General features: G+C 39.5%; 1 protein-coding gene across 2 annotated transcripts in view; it reads left to right on the forward strand.

Moving 5' to 3' along the window:
* The window catches only part of DOT1L (DOT1 like histone lysine methyltransferase), a 113,522-nt gene that overhangs the window by 69,591 nt on the left and 20,342 nt on the right, over positions 1-23,589 (forward strand). For both annotated transcript variants that reach the window (XM_072112841.1, XM_072112846.1), the window contains exons 13-23: positions 746-829; positions 948-1,182; positions 1,974-2,087; positions 3,468-3,559; positions 9,516-9,617; positions 12,064-12,201; positions 13,148-13,273; positions 14,482-14,930; positions 15,020-15,155; positions 15,256-15,399; positions 18,262-18,376. In XM_072112841.1, coding sequence (XP_071968942.1) covers positions 746-829; positions 948-1,182; positions 1,974-2,087; positions 3,468-3,559; positions 9,516-9,617; positions 12,064-12,201; positions 13,148-13,273; positions 14,482-14,930; positions 15,020-15,155; positions 15,256-15,399; positions 18,262-18,376 — 1,735 coding nt within the window. The remainder of the gene's footprint in view (positions 1-745; positions 830-947; positions 1,183-1,973; positions 2,088-3,467; positions 3,560-9,515; positions 9,618-12,063; positions 12,202-13,147; positions 13,274-14,481; positions 14,931-15,019; positions 15,156-15,255; positions 15,400-18,261; positions 18,377-23,589) is intronic.

Consider the following 23,589-nt stretch of genomic DNA (forward strand, 5'->3'; position numbering starts at 1 on the left):
ACATGGGGTATTGCCAAACCCGTAATAACCCGCCGAATTTTTTTTGGAGTGTTTATCCGCAGTGGCAATACGTTGGACACAATATATTAGGCACTAAAATTACATTTTTTTTTTTTTTAAATAAAAAAGCATTTTTAACTCTGCACCATTTACTTTGCATTAGATTTTGGCCAGCATGTTAGGGGTTAAAATGCTCACCACAACCCCAGATAAATTCATTGAGGGGTCTAGTTTGCGAAATGGTGACATCTTTGGGGGTTTTCTATTGTACTGTTTCTTCAGGTGCTCTTCAATTACACTGTGGCACCACAAAACATTTGCACTCTGTGGACATCGCTGTGCGACGAAACAGCAGTTGACATCCACATGTCTGGTATTGCTGTACACGAAAGAAGCAGGGCAAACATTTTGGGATGTATATTTACCTCAAATTCCTTCTGAATGTGTCCATTTTATGGCTAAATGAGAAAAATCGTAATAAAAAATGGAAATTACAAAATTTCCAATCCATTTTTGCTTCTGGAAAAATAAAGGGTTAACAGACTTCTCACATACTGATTTGAATAGGTTGAGATGTTAGGTTCATAAAATGTTACTTTTGGGGGGTAAAGTACAAAAACTTTCGCACATGTAACTAGTTTTGACTTGAACCACTAGTGTTTATCATAAAGTTTTTTAGATATATTCATTTAAAACATTTAACCTTAGTAACGTCTGAATAAAATGAATAACCATTGTCTCTTAGGAGGAGCAGGAAACAACACGGCGGAAGAATAATCGTGAAGGAAAGAGCAATACCACCACCCCTACAAAAATTCAGGATATCAAGGTAGGACCTTTTATTCCTCAATCTATTAGAGCCACCATATTGTATAGAATCACCTTAATCATGTCAAACGATGAAAGTTTCTTAACTCATGCATTTAAACACATTCTCTCTTTTCTAGGATTCAGGAGCTGAGGAGGAGAAGCCAGCTTCAGTGAAAAAGACTTCACCAGCTAAAACTCGAAGAAAGCTTAGCAAGAAAGGAAGAAAAATGGCTGGCCGAAAACGAGGACGTCCTAAGAAACTACTTCCATCAGCGAGTGAACGCAAGCCCTCCAAATCCCCAACTGCACTGGAAACTGTACATACACAGAACGTCCTCCCCCCTCAGTCCCCAACACAGGCAAACCCTCAGGGTACGCATACATTTGGTTTCCTCGTTAACCTTGATTAATACAATGCAAACCTCACCTCGCAACTTATGAAGGGCTTTTCTTTCCTCACATAAGGTGTAAGCTGGCACAAGGCTCTTCGGTAATGTCAAAAACTGTCAAAAAGCAATAGTAACGCTAAAGATTTTAATTACCTTCTATCAGTAGTCCTCTTGCATTTAGTTTTTTTTGCCTCTTCCTTTGGACACAGGAGGAATTACTCCTCCTCCTTTGTGTGTTTTGAAACATGGTCTCCTCAGGGCACTCTCCTGTCAGGCAGTAGCCTCAAACACAGAAGGGAACAGCCTGGTGAGGTTATCCTGTAGTTCACCTCTTATTAGGGTTGAAGGAGGACTTTAACACACTCAAGGGCTCATTCACACAACAGAAGAGGAGAATAATCAGGCTGCTGTACTCTTGCAAGAAGAAAGCAATTGCCAATATGCATGTTCCAAAAATTCACTGCAGTTGCATGCGTATTTATGCAACCAAACCTAGAACTGATGAGCTGAAATGGCCATTCTGAGTTCAGTTAAGTGATGAAAGGTTCAGTCCAGTAAATGCAGCATGAGCACAAACTTGCTTGTGGGCAACCAACATTAGTGGCTATGAGTTCATTGCGGTTTTTATCTCAAAGTCAACAACAAGTTATATCGAGGAATATAATGAGCAGGAATTGTTTGTATATGTGACTATTCAAATTTAAGCAAACTAATGAAAATAATAATATATGTATACAAAATTCTTTTAAATTATCATCTTTTTATTTTATACAGATGCATACAAGTCACCTCAGAGTCCCTATTTTCAGCTACCTCCCAAAGTGCAGCGTCAACCTTCCAACCAGTTGTTATCTTCACCAACGCCTCCAGCCCTGCAGAAGCTGCTTGGTAAGAATACTACATGGAATGGTGTAAATGGAAGCTTCTTGCTTGTGTTCCAGAAAAGAAAGTGACGTGTTCAAGGAGCAGTTAAATTGAAGAACTCTAGCCTTGATGGTGTTTGATTCTACACCAAACTGTAATTTGATATGGTTGGTATGATCAATAAGGCAGGTATGTTGGGGAGATGACCATTAATGACTTTTTTTTTTTTTGGCCTAGTGACATAAGCAGCAACCACAAAGTGGCCCATTTGGCCCTACCATGAACTTATCACATTTGAGTCCAATGACTCTGTAGGTTGACCTTGCCTTAGTCAGTTTTATCATGACAGAGTGACTTTTGCAGAGTGACATATGTTCAGTAGTCAAGACAGCTGTCTTTTACATAAGAAATGTGCATAATTTCTGACACTCTGCCTTTTTCTAGCAGCACTTGTCGTCGCTGAAGGTTCTGGCCTCGCCCTATTCTCTCACCTCCCCGTTTAGCTGCTGCTATCCGCAGCGGAGCCTCTCGGTTGTTCGTGGTTCCTATTCCCAGGCCGGAGCAAAGGCTCTTTGCCATTGAGCTGCCAATATGTCTTTATTCATTCTCTTGACTAAGTTCACTTTTCTGTTACTATTTACTGCTTGCTTTCCATGTATTTTTACTAAATATCTTCCTGTTGAATTTTTTTTTTCTTCCATTACATACTTATTTTGCTCTATTTTGCATTACTTCTCTCTTCTTCCTCTCACATTTTTTCAGTGTCCTGTCCTCTTTTCTGTTCTGTATTTTTTAATTTCTTCTTTTACTCTTGGATGGAATTCAGGTTTGTTACATCTTCCTGCGGTCCAAAAATAAGCTATTATTTCAAAGAAACTTCAAGGCAGCACACTTTTGATGCAAACTAATAGATTGTCCTAGTCTGTCTGTCCCCTGTCCTCTGGTAGTGGGTTTCAGCAATGAAAACTTTGCTGAAATGTAGCCACTCTTTACAGGTCATTTAAGGGCATTTCTGATGGGTACTGTTTTGCAGAAACATATTTTAGGGTCCTGTTCAGAAGGTGTATTAAAATTGCTGTACTGATCAGAATGTGCCTCTATTGCTCTTCAAACCACATTGAATGTTAAGGAAGCTGGGGGCGTGACAGGCTAAGAATACATTGTATAAAATAAGTATAAAAGTTGTTTTCTGCTTTTATTCAGTCTGTGCTGTTTTGTAGTGATAATACAATATTTTATCTTTTAGCCATTTAGTTATCTCTTCAAAATTGTCCAATAGATTAAAAATGTATATTCTTCTACTTTTTTCTAATTTATTGCTTTAGGAGCACTTTGCTAATATCTAGTCTTTTATAAACTGTGCTTCATTATTGTTCATCATTAATATCACAATTTATGTCACAGATTCATTTAGGATACAGTACTTGCAGCTTATGTCTTACATGAAAACTCCTCATTACAAGACTGAACTTCAGCAACTTTTAGAAAGAGAAAAGGTAAATGTTTGATTTATTATTATTTTATAATCCCTAACATGTAGATAAACAAAGTGTAGATTTTAGGAACCACGTAAATACCAATAATGGGTGTCACATAATAAGGGTTTTCTGACATTTGTATGATATTTTATTGCTAAATTTCTGCTGACAGGTTCCCATTTTCACCTTGCCGTATATGGTAGGAACCATCAGACCCACAAGGGTTAAAGTAAGGTTTTCTCATACATTTTTTTTTTTCATTTAAAGTTCACATCGCCCTCCTTTCCCTAGAACTGATATAAAGTTAAACTTAAAAAAAAAATCATAACATTGTTGGGAATTGCCACTGTCCGAAAGTCCCAATATATCAAAATATGAAAATGGTTGTTTCCAGCAGAGAATCTTGGAACGGAAATAGTGCCAGTCAGAGGTTGCATTAAAACATCAACAGGCGGTTATACTCATCCAAAAAAGCCCAAGGTGTTTAAAAATGTAAAGGCATTGAGGACTGTAGAAATCTCTGCACCACATAGGTCAGTGGTGGCGAACCTATGGCACTGGTGCCAGAGGTGGCACACAGAGCCCTTTCTCTGGGCACTCAGGCCATCACCCAAGGACAGAGTTCACCAAACAGGACCAAATCCATGAAATCTTCCTACAGTCCTAGGCAGCTAAAGAGATGCTGCTCTCAGCGCTATTTTACAGTTACACTTCATTGGCTGTTTGGAACTGCTTAAAAAGGGAGAAAGTGTTGAAAGAAGTGCAATAATCTTTGGAGCTCATCCTGCTTAATAATAGTCTTAATTTGCCTTCCTTCTTTCAACTGTATTGGTGGCCTCAGGAACATTAAGTTACTGCTTAGAATGCCACGTTGGCACATCAGGGTAAATAAGTGGATTCTAGTTGTAGTTTGGGCACTCAATCTCTAAAAGGTTCGCCAACACTGACATAGGTGGTGTGGAGGCTGCCGTTGAGCTGTGCTGTAGGTTCCCTGTATGCCTCAGAACTATACCCACTCCACAGCTAGAAGGCTGAGGCAGTTCCTGAGGAATGTGTGGTCAAGAGCCTGCACTCATATACTGAAAAGGTCATTCATGTTACAACAAATTTTGTTGTCTTCCTTAACTAAAAATACTCCCAAGAAAACAATATTTTTTTTTAAATTTTTTTTTGTACACCAGAAGAAATTGGTGCGACCTCTGGTCAGTATATGGCAATACAAAAAAAAGTACACAAATATGGGGGGTGGGGGGTGTCAATTTCGCTGTGTTTGGAATTTTTTTTTTTTTCTGACTTCCCAGTACATTCCATGGAATAAATAAGTCACTAGGAAGTTGAATTGTAATTTGTTACGTGGAGAACAAGTCCTCTATACTGAAATATGGAATTTTAAAGAAGGGGAGAAAAAATGAAAAAGGGCATCCGCAGGACGTGGTTAAATATATTTTATTGACTTTCTATATTTTTTTCTAATTAAAAAAAAAAAAGTGGTGTGCATAAGTATTTGCACATCTAAAATCTGAAATTGTTGCCCATTCTTTGCAAAGTAGCTCTATCTTGGTCCAGTTGGTTAAAGGACACCTGTCATCAGGTCTCTGCCACTAGTCCTGTCACCTCTACCTGTTGGAGCAGCTCACAAGGATCCCATCCCAGCCTTTATCTAGTTATTTCATACATTATTCATTGTAAAATCATCTTTTCTTTATCATGTGAATGAGGCTGGTCACATGGTCAGAGGCAGTGATGTCACCCCTGTTACCCCTCCCCTCTCCTCCCCCTGCTCATGTCTGTGTGTAATGTATAGTAAAGCATGGCTGGTGTCTGTGCTTTATCTGCTGACATGCTGCATCCTCCTAATATACAGGTGAGAGACACAGACATCAGCTACACATGAATCTGACATGTTCTGCTGTAACATGGCTGCCTGGAGCTGCTGTATCTCTCCTATACACACACAGGCTGCAGGGGGCGTGGCCACCAGCACCAGGAAGCACATCATTATACAGCCTCACATCATTATACAGGCTGTCAGTCAAGCACTGGGGGTGTGGCTGTACCTCCCACTCATGAATAGAGTGGACAGCTTGAATATGCTAATGCTTCATTGGACATTTCACAGGTCATTTGCATACAGCTTTAGGACCTCATTGCTTAGGTTTGCAGGCATGTAGAGGGACAATGAAGGGATAGAGGCAATGCTCTCTAATGGCAGTTTATGAAAATATATTTAGTTTAGGGGGGTTATTTTGCATGACGGGTTCTCTTTAAAGAATGCAGGAACAGAGATTTTCCAGAGAAGCTGAAGATTCTTGGTGGGATTCAGGTTTGGACTGGGCCATTTTATCACATGAATGATTTAATTTAAACCCTTTCATTGTAGCTTTAGCTCTATGTTTCCTGCTGGAAGGTGAACCCCAGTGTCAAGTCTTTTCTTGCACCCTCTAACAGGTTTTCTTCCATAATTGCCATGAATTTAGCGGCATCCATTTTCTTATCAACCAGCTTTTTCTCCCATATAGGCCAGATCAATGGAGAACATGACTCATAGTTTTCCTTTGGACTGACTCCTCCACCTGTGCATTGAATCTCTGCATAACTCCATAGTTACTTGGCCAAAAATAATTTTGGCACAGCTAGAGAGCCTTTGCCAACAATACCTAAATCATTCTTCAGGCTTCTTCCTATCATCAGACCCGGCCTGATATGTTTAATCAACCCTTCTTATAAAAGCTGTTTCCCATAACGCTAAACTCTCCTCACATGCACCAGCTCAAGAACCTCTGCCATTGAGGACACATAATCTCAGACTACAGTCTCTCCTCAGTGTTGCTGCAGTGTTGATACAGAGCTGGCCGTACATGTCACTGGATTCTTGCAACCTGTACTGAACATACAGTAATTCACTAAATAAAGATTACATGTATATAAAATATTATTGTCCAACACTGTGAAACTACTATAAAATCTGAATAAAGTCATAAACATATATTACTATACTTTGGTCTCCTAATTTTGTTGCCAACACAGATGTGAGCCTTACCAGACAGATGCAGTTTTACATTCTCACATCCATACTAACATGCATTAATTACGTTAATCTATACACAGATTATTACACACTTATACATATACACCTACACAGAAAGAGATTGTATACAAATCGACATCGGTACTTTGCAGACTACGTGCGATGATGGATATGTTGGCTTGTTCAGCAGATGACCTCAATCTCCCCTCTTCCAAGGACAGTGGGGGGGATGAGTATAGAAAACCATAGGAAAGCAGCTGCTGACATGGAGGAGAATGGGGAGACCCAGTACACACTGAGAAGTAAACACTTTTTGAAAGCCTTAATAGGGGGTGGTGTGCAGGCAGGCTTGTGGATGAAACCCGGCGCATACTAGTTCTCTATTTGACTGATCAGCTCTAGAGGGAGCAGGTGGATTGTGTTTTTGGAAAAATGAGGGATATACTAAAGACTGGACAAAGCAGACATGCACTTCAGCTCCCATCTTCCTGTTTTTACTGAGCAGAGGCTAGAGAGTGAGCACATTAGTTTTCGTTTGGAACTTTCACTATATGTTCCAAAAGAAACCTCTACTTTATTCCTCGGGTTTGTACAATCGCATGTAAACCAAATTCATGTAGGTTTTATGTTTTAATTTGTTTAAAAAACCTTTTGTACAAGAAAAATTCTTTATTTTACCATATTCTGACAACAATAAATTTTCGGCGTACGGATTGTGTGAGATTTTCTTCTACTTCAATACCAATAACAAAGCTTCTTTCACATGGCTGTAAAGCAGCATGTAAGGGGCTTTGTTCCCTCTACCATGCAGGCTATAAACGAAGCTATGGGGGTGACTGAGCACAGGCTTTAGGGGGAGGCCTGGAGACACGTCTGTGGGTGCAGCTCCCCGGTAAGTGCCCTCAGCCCCTCCATATGGGCGGTAGAAGCTGTGACCTGTGTGCGATGGCTGCCAACACTGCTTGATTGCTGGTCAGTAGCCTGCTGCCCCTCTTTTCTATACACAGCCAGAGCTGCAGACAGACCACAGGTACATTAATGCCCTCCATGTCTGGCAGTCTCTGCCTGCACTTGCTGTGGCCCCTTCCTCTGTGGACGGCCCTCCTCTTTCCTCCTGATATGTGCCCAGCCTGGAAGTGGAGGAGCCTTGACAGCTGCCAGGAATGATCTACTGCACTGCCTGTGTAGTGTGCAGTAAGATTTGTAGCCTTCCCACTGCTCGGACAGTGTGCACAAATTTTTTTCGGGGTGTACAACACACTTCTGCCTTTGTATGATAAATGTGTCCGACTGTGCACTGGAACGATATGATATATAACATTTTGATGAACACAGCTCATAAAGTGTGTTTATGTATGTGTGTTTTTGTGTGTATATTATGTATAAAAGGGTTCTGCAGTCTATTCAAAGTAAAACTTCAGATAGTATTTATTGAAAAATATATTTAACCCTGTTGAGAGAAGTGAGCTGTGCCAGAACTTGGCAGAAACTTTGTATAGAAATAAACAAGGGTTTCCCCCTGAAGAACACGCAGCGTTCGACGTTTTCCATCTGCTTAATGGAGCAGAACGTATGGAGGTACGTGGGACCCCTCGTTTTCGTGATCTGCGGGGGGGGGGGGGGTCTCTGCTGAGAGACCTCGGCTGATCAGCGCGTTAGACCCTGTCCTGTGGATAGGGCCTAACTTTTCTTCGTTGGAAACTCCATTAATAAAACCATAGCTAGTGATAGAAAAGTGTGACTTTTGGGATACCCTTTATGATAAAACAATTAGTATATTTGTGTGGTTCTGGTGCTTACACTGCTTTCTACAAGATGTCTATTTGCATTTTGTAGCTGCAGCTCGTGTACCAAACCTAAAAAGGAGCTGAACTGCAGTATCCAGACTTTGCCACCATAGAGTGGGGGGGAGCCCTCTTCTTACAGATCCCTTTACCATTTGGGTCCAGGGCCATCAGACAGTAAATGGGCGCAGTCAGACACCCACTGTGCATTCAGAGTTAGAATAGTTGTACTGTGCTGAGCCCATACATAAAAGTAGAAACACGATTCTGATTTACTGGGCATGTATGACCTTTTGATCACTTTTTATTAAAGTTTTTGACGCATTCAAAAATCCACACACCCTCACTGGTCTTGCGATGTCACACAGTATCACAAGGCTCTGGTTACTCTACTGGCTCATGCACCTCTGTAACATCACAAGCCCATGGACAGCTTTCTATCCACTAGGAGTAAACGGAGAACCTTTCTACAGCAAGCAGAGATCTAGAAAACTGTCAGGAATTGATACAGAAAGTATACTGGAAAACTGTATAACGTTTCATTACACAAAAATCAATTATTTACTGAAAGTGGCCTACCCCTTTAACGGCAGTATGGTGTACATGTTCATCATAATGTGTTAAGGAGTTAAAAAACCTCTATTTTTATTTTTTCTATTCTCAAATGTAGATAGTCCATGTGTTTCTGCAAATGTCAGCTTTGTCTTCCTGCAGCTCCTTCTCCATTCTACCTTCAGCTGACCAACAGAGAACCAGAGAGAGCCATTTTTAAAGTTGATCACGGAGAGCTGTATATAAACTTTTAGCTGCAACTTTAAATGATAATTCTCTTCTTTAATCTGACGCCCTAACTGTGTTTCTGGGTGCGGTGGTTCAGAAGATATAGCCGTTTGACGTTGGCCTCTGTCATAATGTCTGTACATGTTCTATCTGCATGGAATATGTGCAATTAGGATGTGTATAGTAGTATGGCAGTCGTTAAGGGGACTGAGGACTTCATAAAACAGCTGTGCTGTAGTCATACATTTGGCCGTAAGCTATGGTTTGCAAACCTATTTTATGTCCTGTCTGACAAACCCTTTAAATGTTCAATTTCCTTTTAATTCTTCATATGGTTTAAAAATATATCAATTTGATCCTCTCTGAATTTAAATGTTCTTAGGAGAAAAATTCTAATCTCCTCGGTGCAGCTCAGCAGCTTCATACCCACTGCCAGACTCAAAGAGAGGAGATAAAGAAACTGTTTCAACAGAAGCTGGATGAGGTAAGGTCACTGGTGTAAGCAGAGAATTTGTGGATGATGACCCTGCAATATTGAAAATTCAATATCAATAGAGCTTATTGGTAGTTCTAAGATGATGGCCCTTTACGCAAATCGCCACTCCTGGAAAAACTATTCCATTCCTGCACCACTTGCCTTATTGCAGGCTACATACAGTGTGAGAGACGCATTTCCCTGCAATGTAGCCCCCTGTCTGCTTTTATCAGACTTCATAAAGGTTTCTTTTTCTCTGCGATAGCTTCTGCATTACCCAGATGCATCACTAAAGTATCACTAGAGCTGTTGGACTGTACCATCTGTACTTGCTGGGAGACATTGTAAGCCTTTTCACACTGTATTCTCTTATGAAATGTCCAGAGACTAGAAGTCATGAAGATGCACTATGATCTCCATCCTTATTACTTTGACAGAGCCCCTGGGAATAGTTTCTAGTCTTGCTGTAGGTGGAAACCTTTGTTTAAAAAAAAAACAATCACTTTACTAGGAAGGAAATCTTAATAATCCTGGAACCTAACCTAACCTAAAGTTTTTTGCCAAGTTAGGCTAGGTTCCAGGATTATTACCGTAAATGACAGATTATGGTTGAGGCTTGCAGGAGGAATCTACAGTCAGATCTACTTCTACTAGTAGACTCCTCCTTGGTAGGTTTCCTTTAATAACCTATTTATTGTAAGTTAAAACCAGTTAGTCATATTCCTATACTTTAATATATAGTGCTTTCAGAGTATCAAATATTTGTTATATTCAATTTACAATGTAGTGTTGTATTAATTACACAGTTATGAATGACAAGTTATACAGAGTATTTTCCTACAAAAATGTCAGCTCAGCTCCCGATGCTCTATAACCTGCAGCCTGCAGATCAGGTTCCATGTACAATCTGCTCAAATACTCCATCATACATGTTGTTTTATGCTTGTCCATTGTAGAGCCCTGTTTGCATATCACAAAATAGCTGCAACACATGAGATTTTTCACTCGATAACATCCCAGGTCCTTTACCTCACTTCTGCTTTTTTTTTTTTTTATACACTCACCGGCCACTTTATTAGGTACACCATGCTAGTAACGGGTTGGACCCCCTTTTGCCTTCAGAACTGCCTCAATTCTTCGTGGCATAGATTCAACAAGGTGCTGGAAGCATTCCTCAGAGATTTTGGTCCATATTGACATGATGGCATCACACAGTTGCCGCAGATTTGTCGGCTGCACATCCATGATGCGAATCTCCCGTTCCACCACATCCCAAAGATGCTCTATTGGATTGAGATCTGGTGACTGTGGAGGCCATTTGAGTACAGTGAACTCATTGTCATGTTCAAGAAACCAGTCTGAGATGATTCCAGCTTTATGACATGGCGCATTATCCTGCTGAAAGTAGCCATCAGATGTTGGGTACATTGTGGTCATAAAGGGATGGACATGGTCAGCAACAATACTCAGGTAGGCTGTGACGTTTCAACGATGCTCAATTGGTACCAAGGGGCCCAAAGAGTGCCAAGAAAATATTCCCCACACCATGACACCACCACCACCAGCCTGAACCGTTGATACAAGGCAGGATGGATCCATGCTTTCATGTTGTTGACGCCAAATTCTGACCCTACCATCCGAATGTCACAGCAGAAATCGAGACTCAGCAGACCAGGCAATGTTTTTCCAATCTTCTACTGTCCAATTTCGATGAGCTTGTGCAAATTGTAGCCTCAGTTTCCTGTTCTTAGCTGAAAGGAGTGGCACCCGGTGTGGTCTTCTGCTGCTGTAGCAATTCTGCTTCAAAGTTCGACATACTGTGCATTCAGAGATGCTCTTCTGCCTACCTTGGTTGTAACTGGTGGTGATATGAGTCACTGTTGCCTTTCTATCAGCTCGAACCAGTCTCCCCATTCTCCTCTGACCTCTGGCATCAACAAGACATTTCCGCCCACAGAACTGCCGCTCACTGGATGTTTTTTCTTTTTCGGACCATTCTCTGTAAACCCTAGAGATGGTTGTGCGTGAAAATCCCAGTAGATCAGCAGTTTCTGAAATACTCAGACCAGCCCTTCTGGCACCAACAACCATGCCACGTACAAAGGCACTCAAAGCACCTTTCTTCCCCATACTGATGCTCGGTTTGAACTGCAGGAGATTGTCTTGACCATGTCTACATGCCTAAATGCACTGAGTTGCCGCCATGTGATTGGCTGATTAGAAATTAAGTGTTAATGAGCAGTTGGACAGGTGTACCTAATAAAGTGGACGGTGAGTGTACATCCACGCAGGATTCCAGAATGGATTCATCAGAGGCAGCATGTTTAAAAAAAGTGTTGAGTGTTTAATGCACCTTCTTTAGGAATAGTTAGAATTTTACTTTGGTCAGGAGGGTGAAAATTAGGTTGATGGAAAAGTTATATTTATATATAATTTTTTTATATTAATATTGCAGTTAGGAGTCAAAGCCCTGACCTTTAGTGACCTAATCCAGGCCCAGAAGGAGATTTTTGCTCACAATCTTCAGCTGAAAGAACAAAGCCGGCAACTGGAGCAGGAAAATGGGGAATTGAGGAACAGAAGTCTTCTGTTGGTAAGCTTCGCATTAGTGAATTGAAACCCTCACTTTTGTATAGAACAGTATGTGTTGTGACAGGACTGCTATATTTTTACTGTTGGTCAAATATTTGTAGACTACAAAGTATATGTCACTTCTCTGAAAACTGACTTGGACGCTCAAAACAAAAAAGATATAACTTTTATTCAAATTGCATTAAAAAGCTAATCCCAGCAATCTATATAGGGAATATATGAGCATTTAATAGAGTTGTGTTGTGAGATGCCAATGAAAGTGCAATAAAATGTGCTCAGTACATAAACAAGCAGATGTTCTGATACATGTATTTGTGGGCTAATGCCCTTCCAAAATCCTTTTAAATGTCATCAGCTTTACATAGAGCTATTCCTATGGTGTTTAGCCAATTGGGCTGGCACAAGGTGTATGAATTGCACCACTATAGTGGCCTTTGTAATCCTGTTACCATTTACTTAAGATTACGATCATACATATTTCTAAAATCTGACACTATAATAATAATTATAAAAAAAAAACTTGATCCAGCCAATCTGTATAAGGAAAGAAGGTACAGGAGAAAAAGTCCAAAAACGACAGATCCCTGCCTTAACTTAAAGGATGACATACAATTAACATTGATGTAAATGGGATTTTTAAATGATTTGTTCACTTTTTTTTAACGGATGGAAGGAACAGTTGTGTGAAATGAGGCTTGCTGTATATCCTAGGAGTTTAGTCATGATTTATGATGTATCCAATTCATGCAATTCTATAAGGGTAATTCTATGGGGTAACCATAAATAATGCAACTGCAGCCTTTCGATTGTATTTATGGTTTGTTACTGGTTGCTTTCTTATTTCTTGGCTGTGGGTACACAGTAAAATAATTCAGGTAAAAGCAAAATACCTGCTGCAGAACTTTTGGTACATCTTAAAGTTAGTTTTATGTTTCATTTTTTTGAAGCTGAAAGCCCGTTGTGAGGAGTTGAAGCTAGACTGGAATACATTGTCCCTGGAAAATCTTATGAAGGAAAAATTGGCACTAAAGAATCAGATATCAGAAAAACAAAAGCACTGTTTGGAGTTACAGGTATGTGATCTTCTAATGTGTTTTAGCGTTGCTTATTTTTTGTCTAGATCTTGCATGTTAAATTGGAAGGTGTCTCGGTCTTGAAACCCACACTAGTCTGTTTTCTGGACAGCAAGTAGCACTCTAAGGTTTTGCAGTAATACTGGGAGTCAGACTGCCAATCTGACATTGTTGACATATCCTAAGAATAGGATGTTAGAAGTACATTCCTGGTCTTCCAATATATTTAAAAATGTAATCTTACATTGGGAGTTACAGTGGCCATAAGGAATCAAATTACTATGACCAAAGTGTTTTTTAAATTTGGTTCTACTATCTTCCACACTGAATTTATACCAATTGTCATTGTAGGCGGGTGGCCCTTGTGTCCTTTAAAAAAAAAAAAAGCTTTGTCTTGCCATATAAATAAACCTTCTACCTCCTCCAATCTGTAGATATACTTCCTTATTAACTGTACCCCTTGCAGCCAGGTTGTAAATCTACAGTCCTCACTTTAACAGCTGATTGTAATGTATAGGTTGTGGCATCCGAGTGGTTAAAGGGGTATTCCAACTCCTGCAAATTTTATTTGTATAATGAAGTTATACATTTTTGTAATATACTTTCTGTATTCCTTGCGGCTTTCTAGATATCTGCTTGCTGTCATCTATCAGAAAGCTTCTATATCTACTTCCAGTGAATAGAATCTGTGCGGGGCTCGTTATAACCTACAGCTCTGATTTCAGATTTCTATCTACTGGAAGTAAAACAAATTGTATAACTTTTCATCATACAAATAGACATTTTTTTGCTGAAATGGGAATACCTCTTTAAGGTGGCTAATTAGTGGCCCAAGTATCTTGCAATCTGTGGAACTGAAATCTTTAGCTCCTTGTCTAAAGAAATGAATCGCAGTACAAGCAAGCATGTTTTATATATTGTAAACATGAGAGCGAGGAGATTATGCTGTGCTGAAATGTTTTTTTTTGTCAAAAGTAATAATTTAAAATTATAAAAAGAAACTTAAAGTACTGAACAAATTTTTCCTGTTTTCTCTCATTAAAGCCTAAATATTAAAATATAGTAGCTTTGTTTGGATACAAAATGAAAACCTTTGTTTGAGCAGCCAAAAAGGAAACAAAATATTTTGTCTTGGTATAAAACAAAAAATATATTAAATATACCTTCTCTAATGTTACTATTGGTTTTTTTTTCTTGTTCACTTTTAGATTAGCATAGTAGAACTTGAAAAATTTCAGAGGCAGCATGAGTTGCTTCAGTTGAAGTCTACCATTTTGCCAGAGGACCCACCACCAAGTGGCAGTCGTTCTAAGGGGAGTTTTGTTGGCCGCTATCCACCAGAAGGATCACAAACGCGTATGCTTCCTGCTCAGTCATCCAGCATCAATGGGACGAGTCCTGAGCCCTTAATGAATGGTCATGCTTCTCACTATGAATTGTACCATTCGTGTCGCGGTGGAGGGAGTAGGCCTTGCTCTAAAGAAAGCACACCTTCCCGTATAGATCACAGTGATCTGCATGCATCACGGCACAAGGGAGAAAGAAATGGCCAGTCTCAGCCAGACTATACACGCTATTCACCTGCCAAAATTGCTATGAGGCGCCATCTTAATCAAAGTCCTGCACCTAATTCTAGAGGCTCTGACATCACTCATAGGTAAGAGAATTATAATATAAATCTTCTTGCTGTCCTGTACACTTTAGATTACAAATCTTAATTCTTAATGTGTGTAATATTTTCTGTAGGAGTGAAATTGTGAGAGAAAATAGTTTTTTGTCCTTGAGTTCTGGAGTCCTGAACGGCATCCCACTAAGTCCTCAAGAGTCACACCCTTCATCTCCTGAGGATGGTCAGACCTCAGTGGAAAAAGGACCTGATAAGGTGGGTCATTTCGGTGACACCTTTTGGTATCTGCTTTAATCTTTGGGGTTTTTTTTCTTTGATGTTTACAAATTCACTGTTCTTCTAACTTCTTTTTCAGATGACCAGGGATCGTACCTCTACTCCTAACCCCGAAACCATCACCAGTTTGCCTATTAGTATCCCACTTAGCACAGTCCAACCTAACAAACTGCCAGTCAGTATCCCTCTGGCCAGTGTTGTCTTGCCAAGTCGTGTAGAAAAGGTATGATGAATTGTTAATCACACTAATACGTAGGAATGATAAGTTTAAAAAAATTACTACACTATATTCTTATCTTATCATCTTGACATTTGCAGAAAAAAATTATCCATTTCTTGTTAACCTTTTGAATGGACCGCCACATTTACATGATGCTGTAAAGGGGGTGTTACCTTGCAGAAAGAGGGTGTCGCCTAAACGTTATATATTGCGCCATTAAGTTTGTCAGACAAGAGTTGTCTAAAGTGTCTGAAGATCTGGTGATCATATTGTACAGCATTTACCAGAAAGATACCTTTTGGTGCTTCTACATGTAACACTCATGCAGGTTTTATACAAATTACAATAAGCTTATAAAATGCATTGTAAGCTGATTAGCAATAAGTACAATTGGAAAAAATGAGCAGCCAAGCTGGGGAGGGCTTTTTTTTTTTTTTTTTACTTGCTCTCCTCCTCCTCCAGTGCTAACAGTGTCCCGCACCATGGTCTGTCAGAACCTTGCTCCCTGTTTGTCTGTATCGGTCTCCGACGGACTGCATTGTGGGATAACAGGAGCCCTGTAGGAGGAGAGGGCTGGGGGTGTGGGTGCGTGGGCTCTGGTTTGGGTGCGTTTCATGATTTGTCTGTGCTGCAAACTCCTCAGCTCTTAGCCCTCCACCTTTGTGCTCATGTACAACTTATCCCTCCCCAAGTGATGTTATTTCACCACCTAGTGCAAGAGGGATGCACTAAGGAGTAAGCAGCACAGACAAGTCACTTGTTTACAAACGCAAAAGGGAGAAAATTGATTCCTATTTGGGACAAAACCTCGTTAAGCCTTTGCGAACAATAGGGCAAAAAGGGTGCTTACTTTATAGTTACCAGGTTATCACTAAAATGTAAAAAATTTATTTTATAGGTCTAAAATTATATTCCTTGTATAATAATAAAAATAAATTAGAAGCTCTCGGTATTGTGCATCTTATGCAGATCAGTAAAAGTGTATCTGTAGACTAATGAATAGGAAAGGTGACTGGGTGATCTTGGTTGTTATTTAGAATAAAGTATCAATGTGTATCATTCACTTATTGTGTATTGATATTTGCAAATTCATAGCAATTGAATTCGTCAACCAAGAACACTAAGTGTCACTGTAATCCCACCCAGGTAGGGACCACAATTCAGTATGTGACTGATGTGAATATTCACTTAGGTTAGCTCACATTTTGTTCTACAAGGGTCGTACTGGATCAATTGATGATGATCACCTATTTGTATCATACACTCTTTCCACAACTTATTCTCTATACTCTCTGAATTACTACTTTCATATGACACTGATCCTAACTGCAGTTTGATAACACACTGAGTAACTAGTGTGTTAAAATCTTAACACAATTGTCTCTCCCCCCCCCCCTCCCAACATGTTTCGCCATGGCATCATCCGGGGGAAATGGGGCTACTAATGCTCACGAGCCTGCAATCAAACAGACTTTATTAGGTACTATTGAAAAACTTCCGGGTTGTATCAACATATACAACCAGTGACAGATTCCTATAGAGCCCTATTTACTGACTGACACACTTCTTTTGGCTAAAAATAGTTAGCTTACGTCGACATAAATCACCTTTTATCTTGTATTACCTGTCATCAAAGGTTGTTTAGATTGTGAGCCCCATGGAGACGGGGACCAATTTGAAATGCTTTGTGCAGCGCTGCGTAATCTGTGTGCGCTATATAAATAAAAGAATTATTATTATTATGTACAGTATTTTAGATAGGAAATAGAGATATACACGTATATACAGTATTTGGATAAGGAATATATCTCTACATGCATTCTATATACTGTGTATGTATATGTATGTATGTGTGTATGTATGTATGTGTTACACATACTATCTATATACCTCTCTAAACCATATCCATATATTGCATATTTCTATATTCCCTATCTATACCTTAGAGATATGCATATCTATATGCATATGTGTTCATGATGGGTTCTCAACAGTTTTTTGTTACGTCTGCACTGTGTTTGCTGCTCCACAAAATTCTGAATCTAAAGGGGCGTTCCAGGGTAGAGTCATTCCTTGCACTATATTTATTACAGAAATCTGGCAAATGCTCGCAAAGCTGAGTGCACCAAAAAAAAACTGGCACACTCAGGCTAAGCATGATCAGCGCAATCAGAGTGCAGCAGTAATTAATAATGTGAAGATTATTAAAAGGTCAGCAAGACATGTCTAAAAGGCTCATGGGACCCTATCATGATTTCAGAACATAAAAACAAACTATATAAAGCTCTGTTTTGTGATTGTTGACATTGTGTATTATTGTAGTTACATATTTATAGCATTGTTTTTTTTTTTTTTTTATCAGGGGTTCATATTCCTGGAATACCACCCAGTCACCTTTCCTATTCATTAGTCTAGAGATACACTTTTACTGATACAACATTTATATCTGCATAAGATGCACCGAGAGCTTCTAATTTATTTTATTATGAGTGTACAATGAATATAATTTTAGATCTATATAATAAAATTACATTTTAATGGTAACCTGGTAACTATAGGTCATACATTTGGTGTTATAAAATAAGCACCCCTTTTTAAAAATGCAGCGCTAGGGTATGCGTTGCAATAGGCAACCAAAACCTGGTGTCTTGAATTGTTCTGGTTACTGATTGCATATGAAGAACAGAGGAGTGCCATCACAAAGCATTTCTGAATAGTGACAATGGTGTTTCGTCACATACATGTAATTACGTTATTTAAAGAGCACCGTAGTTTTCCAGCAGACCATTCATGCTACTGATTTGCACCCTTTCTAAGGTTTCATGTGATTTCTACCCCTACATATTTTTAATTGACTTGTTACAGAGAAACAGTCCCAGTCCTGGTTCTCACAGCAGAGACAGCTCGAGTATGGAGAATCAGTTTGGTGCTACTACAAACATCAGTTATGCTGCAGTCTCCAAGTCACTGGCTACCTCAGGTAAGGTTTATTTGTCTTCATTCCTACATGAAAAGATTCCTGCAATCCCTATACACTCCAGGTGCACATAGGTTAAAGAAGACTTGTCACCCGACTTTGTACTCCTCACACCAGTAATACCTGCTGGTAAAGTGTTAAAAGTCCTCCCCTTACCACCTAAAATTATCTGCAACTGAGGCAATGTACAAGTCATATTCTAAATAGTTGTTTCTCCAGGCTGCCAGTGAACCTCCCTCTTTTGATTGACATCTCAGGTTCTCTTCGAATCTCAGCCTGAGCAGATAGGAATTCCACTTCCTGTGCTTACCAGAATGCTGTCTCTCTCACTGCATGGTGTATTTAGCCACAGTTTCCATGTGGGAAACTGCATTGATGTCAAAGGCAGTAAAAGTTTTGGGAATGATTTTACTGGTGGGAAAATATTTAACGCATTAGGACGTGCATGTACGTTGGGGAAATGTGGTCAGTTGCCGCATCCCGACGTACATGCACGCCTCGGCAATCGCTGCGGGAGCTCCGCTGTATGTGACAGCCGAGCTCCCGCAGTAACAGCTGGGTTCGTGATACTCGCAATCCCTGATGTTTAACCCCATAAACGCAGCGGTCATAGTGACTGGCCTCTGTGGAGCAGAGCTGGGTACTCAGCACGATCTAACAGTGTCTGTCAGCCTATGCAGAATGCATAGGCTGACTATGTAATATGCTGCAATACATAAATATGAGCAAATGATCACTTGTTCATGTCCCACCCTGGGACAAAGTAAAACGGTACATAAAAAGTTTTAAAAACTGTAAATAAAAAAATAATAAAATACCTGAATAAAGATTCCCTAATGCCACATCACAAAAAAATTTCTCAACAAATAAATTCTATTTTGTGCAAAACAAGGTAACCATAAAAAAGCCATGTAAATGGGGTGTCGCCGTAATCATGGTGACCTTTATAATAAAGATAACATATTATTTTTAATGTACCGTGAATAGCCTACAAAGAAAAAAAACTAATTACCCTTAACCGGAATGAATGATTTTCTTATCCTCCCCAAGAAAGGGTTAATTAGCTATTGAACCCCCCTAAATGATTCAACTCAAAAGTGGATCTCTATATGTCCATATGTCCACATTACAATAAAATAAACGTTTTATGGCCTGTAAAATGTGATAATGCAACTCTGCTCTGAATAGCGCCTCCTTCCCTTCTATGCCCGGCCGGTTTGAATTTTGGGCCAAAATTAATGTATTGTCAAAAAAAGTTACAAATTGTAAATTTCATCTCCACTTTGTTTTTACCCCTGTAAAACACCTAAAGGGTTAACAACTTCTTAAAGTCGGTTTCTCATACATTGAGGGGCGTTGTTTCTATAATGGGGTAATTTATGTGGTTTTACTATTATTAGGCCTCTCAAAGTCACATGAAAACTGAGCAGGTGCCTGTTAATATAGGTTTTGGCGCTTTTCATAAATTAAAAAATGCAACCACAATTCTAAGCCCCATAACAACCTAGGAAAACAAGAGAATGCGGAAAAAGCCATGCCATAATAAGGTGGACATTTGGGTGATATTACTTAAAAAGAAAAGGATTTAGAACTTTGAAAATAGAAATTTGTGTGATGAGAAAAGAATCTCAAAATTACCTGGGTATGTTAAAGCATTTGAAGGTCATAACCACTTATAGCGACACAGGGCAGATTTTAAAAACCGTGCTTGGTCCGGAAGCCCTGAAGTGACTTGGTCCTTAAGGGGTTAAGCTGGGGCACGTGTGCTGCACACAGTAAGGGGGGGGGGGAGAGAAAGAATAAAGCTTGGTGTACCTGTTTTTTTTTTTGTTTTTTTTTTATCCTGTTTTTATTAATTTGAGTTGCATAACAAGTATTCAAACATTACTTTTTACAATTGTCCAATATTACAATTCTTTGACATCATATAATACACTGCTCATAAGGTATTGACATATTATTACAGGTAATATGATTTATTGTGTATGCAGTCAGAACCAAACCATGCCCCAAACACTCAGGGCTCTGCATGAACTTTGAACTGTGAACATGTTACACGTAGGGGGGTGGGGGGGGGAGGGGGAGGGAGTCAGATCACCTATTCAAGTGATAACTTCAGTCATTCACCCTATACCTTCAAATCTACTCTCATTGGCTGGATTGTTGGTTTGTCCTTCTTGTTATGTAAGCCTGCCAAGATGCCCAAATTGTCTCAAAGGAGTCATGTGTGCAGGCCGCCCAGCTGGATAATTCCTCCATTCTACAAATTTGATTCACTTTCTCTCTCCAAAGAACAATTTGCTCCTCCAATTTTACAATAGATCTCCCCCTTATAAGCCTGGGACTAACCCCGGGGGACATTAGGCTACACGCAAATAAACTGGCCACACACTTACTGGCTGCGGCAAAGACACTGATCCCGATACTTTGGCTGAGGGCTGACACACCGCAGTTAGATAATTGGAGAGAGAAGGTGTACCTGTTCTTGATGAATGGTCGCCTTTAAAACTAGAAACAGTGGGGGGAGATGTATTAATCTGTCTGAATAGTGGAGTAATTTACAACTGAAATGCCGTTGCCCACATGAAGGTGTTAGACAATTTTTAGGCAGTTTTGGGTGACATCCGTAAAGGGGGCGTTGCCTTACATGGACTGAACACCAGAAAATACAATAATGTGATGCAGCAAGCTAAACGAACTAATAGGAGGTGCAAAGTAGGACTTTACTGCACCAGATTAATCATCCAGCATCAGACACAATGATAAATCTGGTGCAGCAGAGAACTGTCTAGTTTTACTCTGCACTGATCTAAAGACCAACACATTAATACATCTCCATCAAGGTGAGCCCACTTTGTATAGACATGGGATTCGCTGCATATTGCAGCACCGATTGAGAACCCCATGATTGTCGTCGGGAGCAGTTAAAATACCATCTTGAAATTGCTGCTACCCCTGATGTCACCGGGGAGATGCGATTGGCTGGGTCAGACCCAAGGCTGTCTGATTTCTGCAGATTCCTGTGTAAAATCGCCATATACTGCAATACAGTAATTTTGCAGTATATGGTAGGAACGATCAGACCATCTAGGGTTAAAGTACCCTAGAGTTTCTTAGAAATAGTAAATTAAAAAAAGGAAAAATTTAAAATAAAATATAAAAAATTCAAGTAACTCCCATTTTCACAGAACTGATATAAAACTAAATAAACAGTATAAAATCAAACTTGTTGGGTATCGCCACGTCCCAAAATGCCTAATCTATCAAAATATAAAACTGATTATTGACGGCGGTGAACCACCTAACAGAAAATAGCACCCAAATGTCCGATGCATGGACATTTTACATGACATTAAAAATTTAAGTGATCAAACTCATTTTGCAAAAAATTACACCATGCACAGCTCCATACACCAAAATATGAAAAAGTAATTAGCGTCAGATGGTGAAACTTTTTTTTTTTTTTTTTTTTTTTTCTTCAGGCACGTGTGGGAAGATTTATCAGGCTGTCTCAAAGTCAGAATATTTGTATGGCAACCAATCACGGCTCCCCTTTTTAAAATATTCATGAGCACTGGTAAAATGAAAGCTAAGCTGTGATTGGTTGCCACAAGCAACTAGAAATATTCTGACTTTCTCACAGCTTGATAAATCTGCCCCATTGTTTTAAAGGGGTTGTTCACTTTAAGCTCATTCCAGCAAATAATTGATATTGTTTGTGTAATGAAAAGTTATACAAATTTCCAATATACTTTCTTTATCAATAAACCATTTTGCTAGATCTCTTCTTGCTGTCATGTACCAGGAAACGTCATTCTCTACTTCCTGTAGATAAACAGCGGTCAATGATCATGTGATGTTACTGATAGTTATATCTGAGAGTAATCACAGCTGTGTGACACTAATAAGCTGGTCACATGTGTGACATCACATGACCAAAGACCAGTTATTAATCTACAGGAAGTAAATAATGATGTTTCCTGTTGCATGACAGCAAGCAGAGATCTAGAAAAACTGTTAAGAATTGATTAAGTATATTGGAAATTTGTATAATTTTTCATTACACAAACCATATCAATTTGCTGGAATGTGCTTAAAGTGGACAAACCCCTTTTGGAATCACTGTGATTGTACCGAACCAAAGAATAAAGTAAGCGTATCATTTGGTCGTAAAAAAAGTGACACAATCGTGGGTTTGGGGGGGGGGGGGGTTCGCCACATCTGGAATTTTTTTCCAGCTTCCCTGTACACTGCATGGAATAATAAATAACGTCACTGAGATGTAGAATTTTGTTTTAAACCGTCATACAGCTCTGTAAAAAAGAAAAAAAATTTAAGTTAAATTTTTGAAGGTGGGCATCAGAAAATGAGCGAAAAAAGGTTGCACCCTCAAAGGGTTTTGCCCATGAAAGAAAATTCTCAAATCTCAATCCCCTAGTGATGTTAACACAATAAAGATAATTTTAACTCCTTACATTATGATTTTACTCAGGTCTGTTGCTGTTTTAGCTCTTGTCACTAAGTAATGGTCATAGTAAATTTCCAGGGTGTGGGTGTGGACTCGCGAAGTAGACACTTCATAATTCATCTAGTTCTGTGGGGTGACAATGTGGTTACATTATTAGGGTAGAAGCGTATTTATACTCCTATCTGGCTTCTGACATTGTACTAACACACTGACACCTAGAGAGAGATAAGACTGCGTAGAGATGAGATTTATGAGATGCCTATTACACAGAGGCTTGCAGACTTTTACACTGTTAGTACTCCTACATCTGTGTTCTCACATATATGTGCCTGCCTCCCCCTACCCCTGGATCACTTATTTGCCTGGAGTTTGTAGTTTGCAGCTTCTCTTTCCTCACAATGTGCTGGCAGGAAATTACAGCTCTGTGCTAGGACTGCGGGGAATGTGTCTACAGGCTTTGATCAGAAAGACACAAACTTGACAAGCACAGCCTCTCAGAAAAAATCCAAGATGGCGGCCCGACCCTAAAGTCAGAAGTTATAGGGTCGTGTCTTGGGGGATCTGAAATTGTGTACAGAAGGACTGATAGACAGGTTCAGCTTATTAACAAAAATGCAGCATTTCACAGATATAGCAGTGAATTGTAGAATGTGTTATTTTCTTATCCTGAGTACAGATAAGAAACTTGGTGAAAATACAGCGTTTAAGGGGTTTAACAGTGGGTCTGAGCTGTTGAAGGATTCTAACT

The sequence above is a fragment of the Engystomops pustulosus genome, chromosome 1 (assembly GCF_040894005.1).
Source record: "Engystomops pustulosus chromosome 1, aEngPut4.maternal, whole genome shotgun sequence".
Taxonomy (NCBI): domain Eukaryota; kingdom Metazoa; phylum Chordata; class Amphibia; order Anura; family Leptodactylidae; genus Engystomops; species Engystomops pustulosus.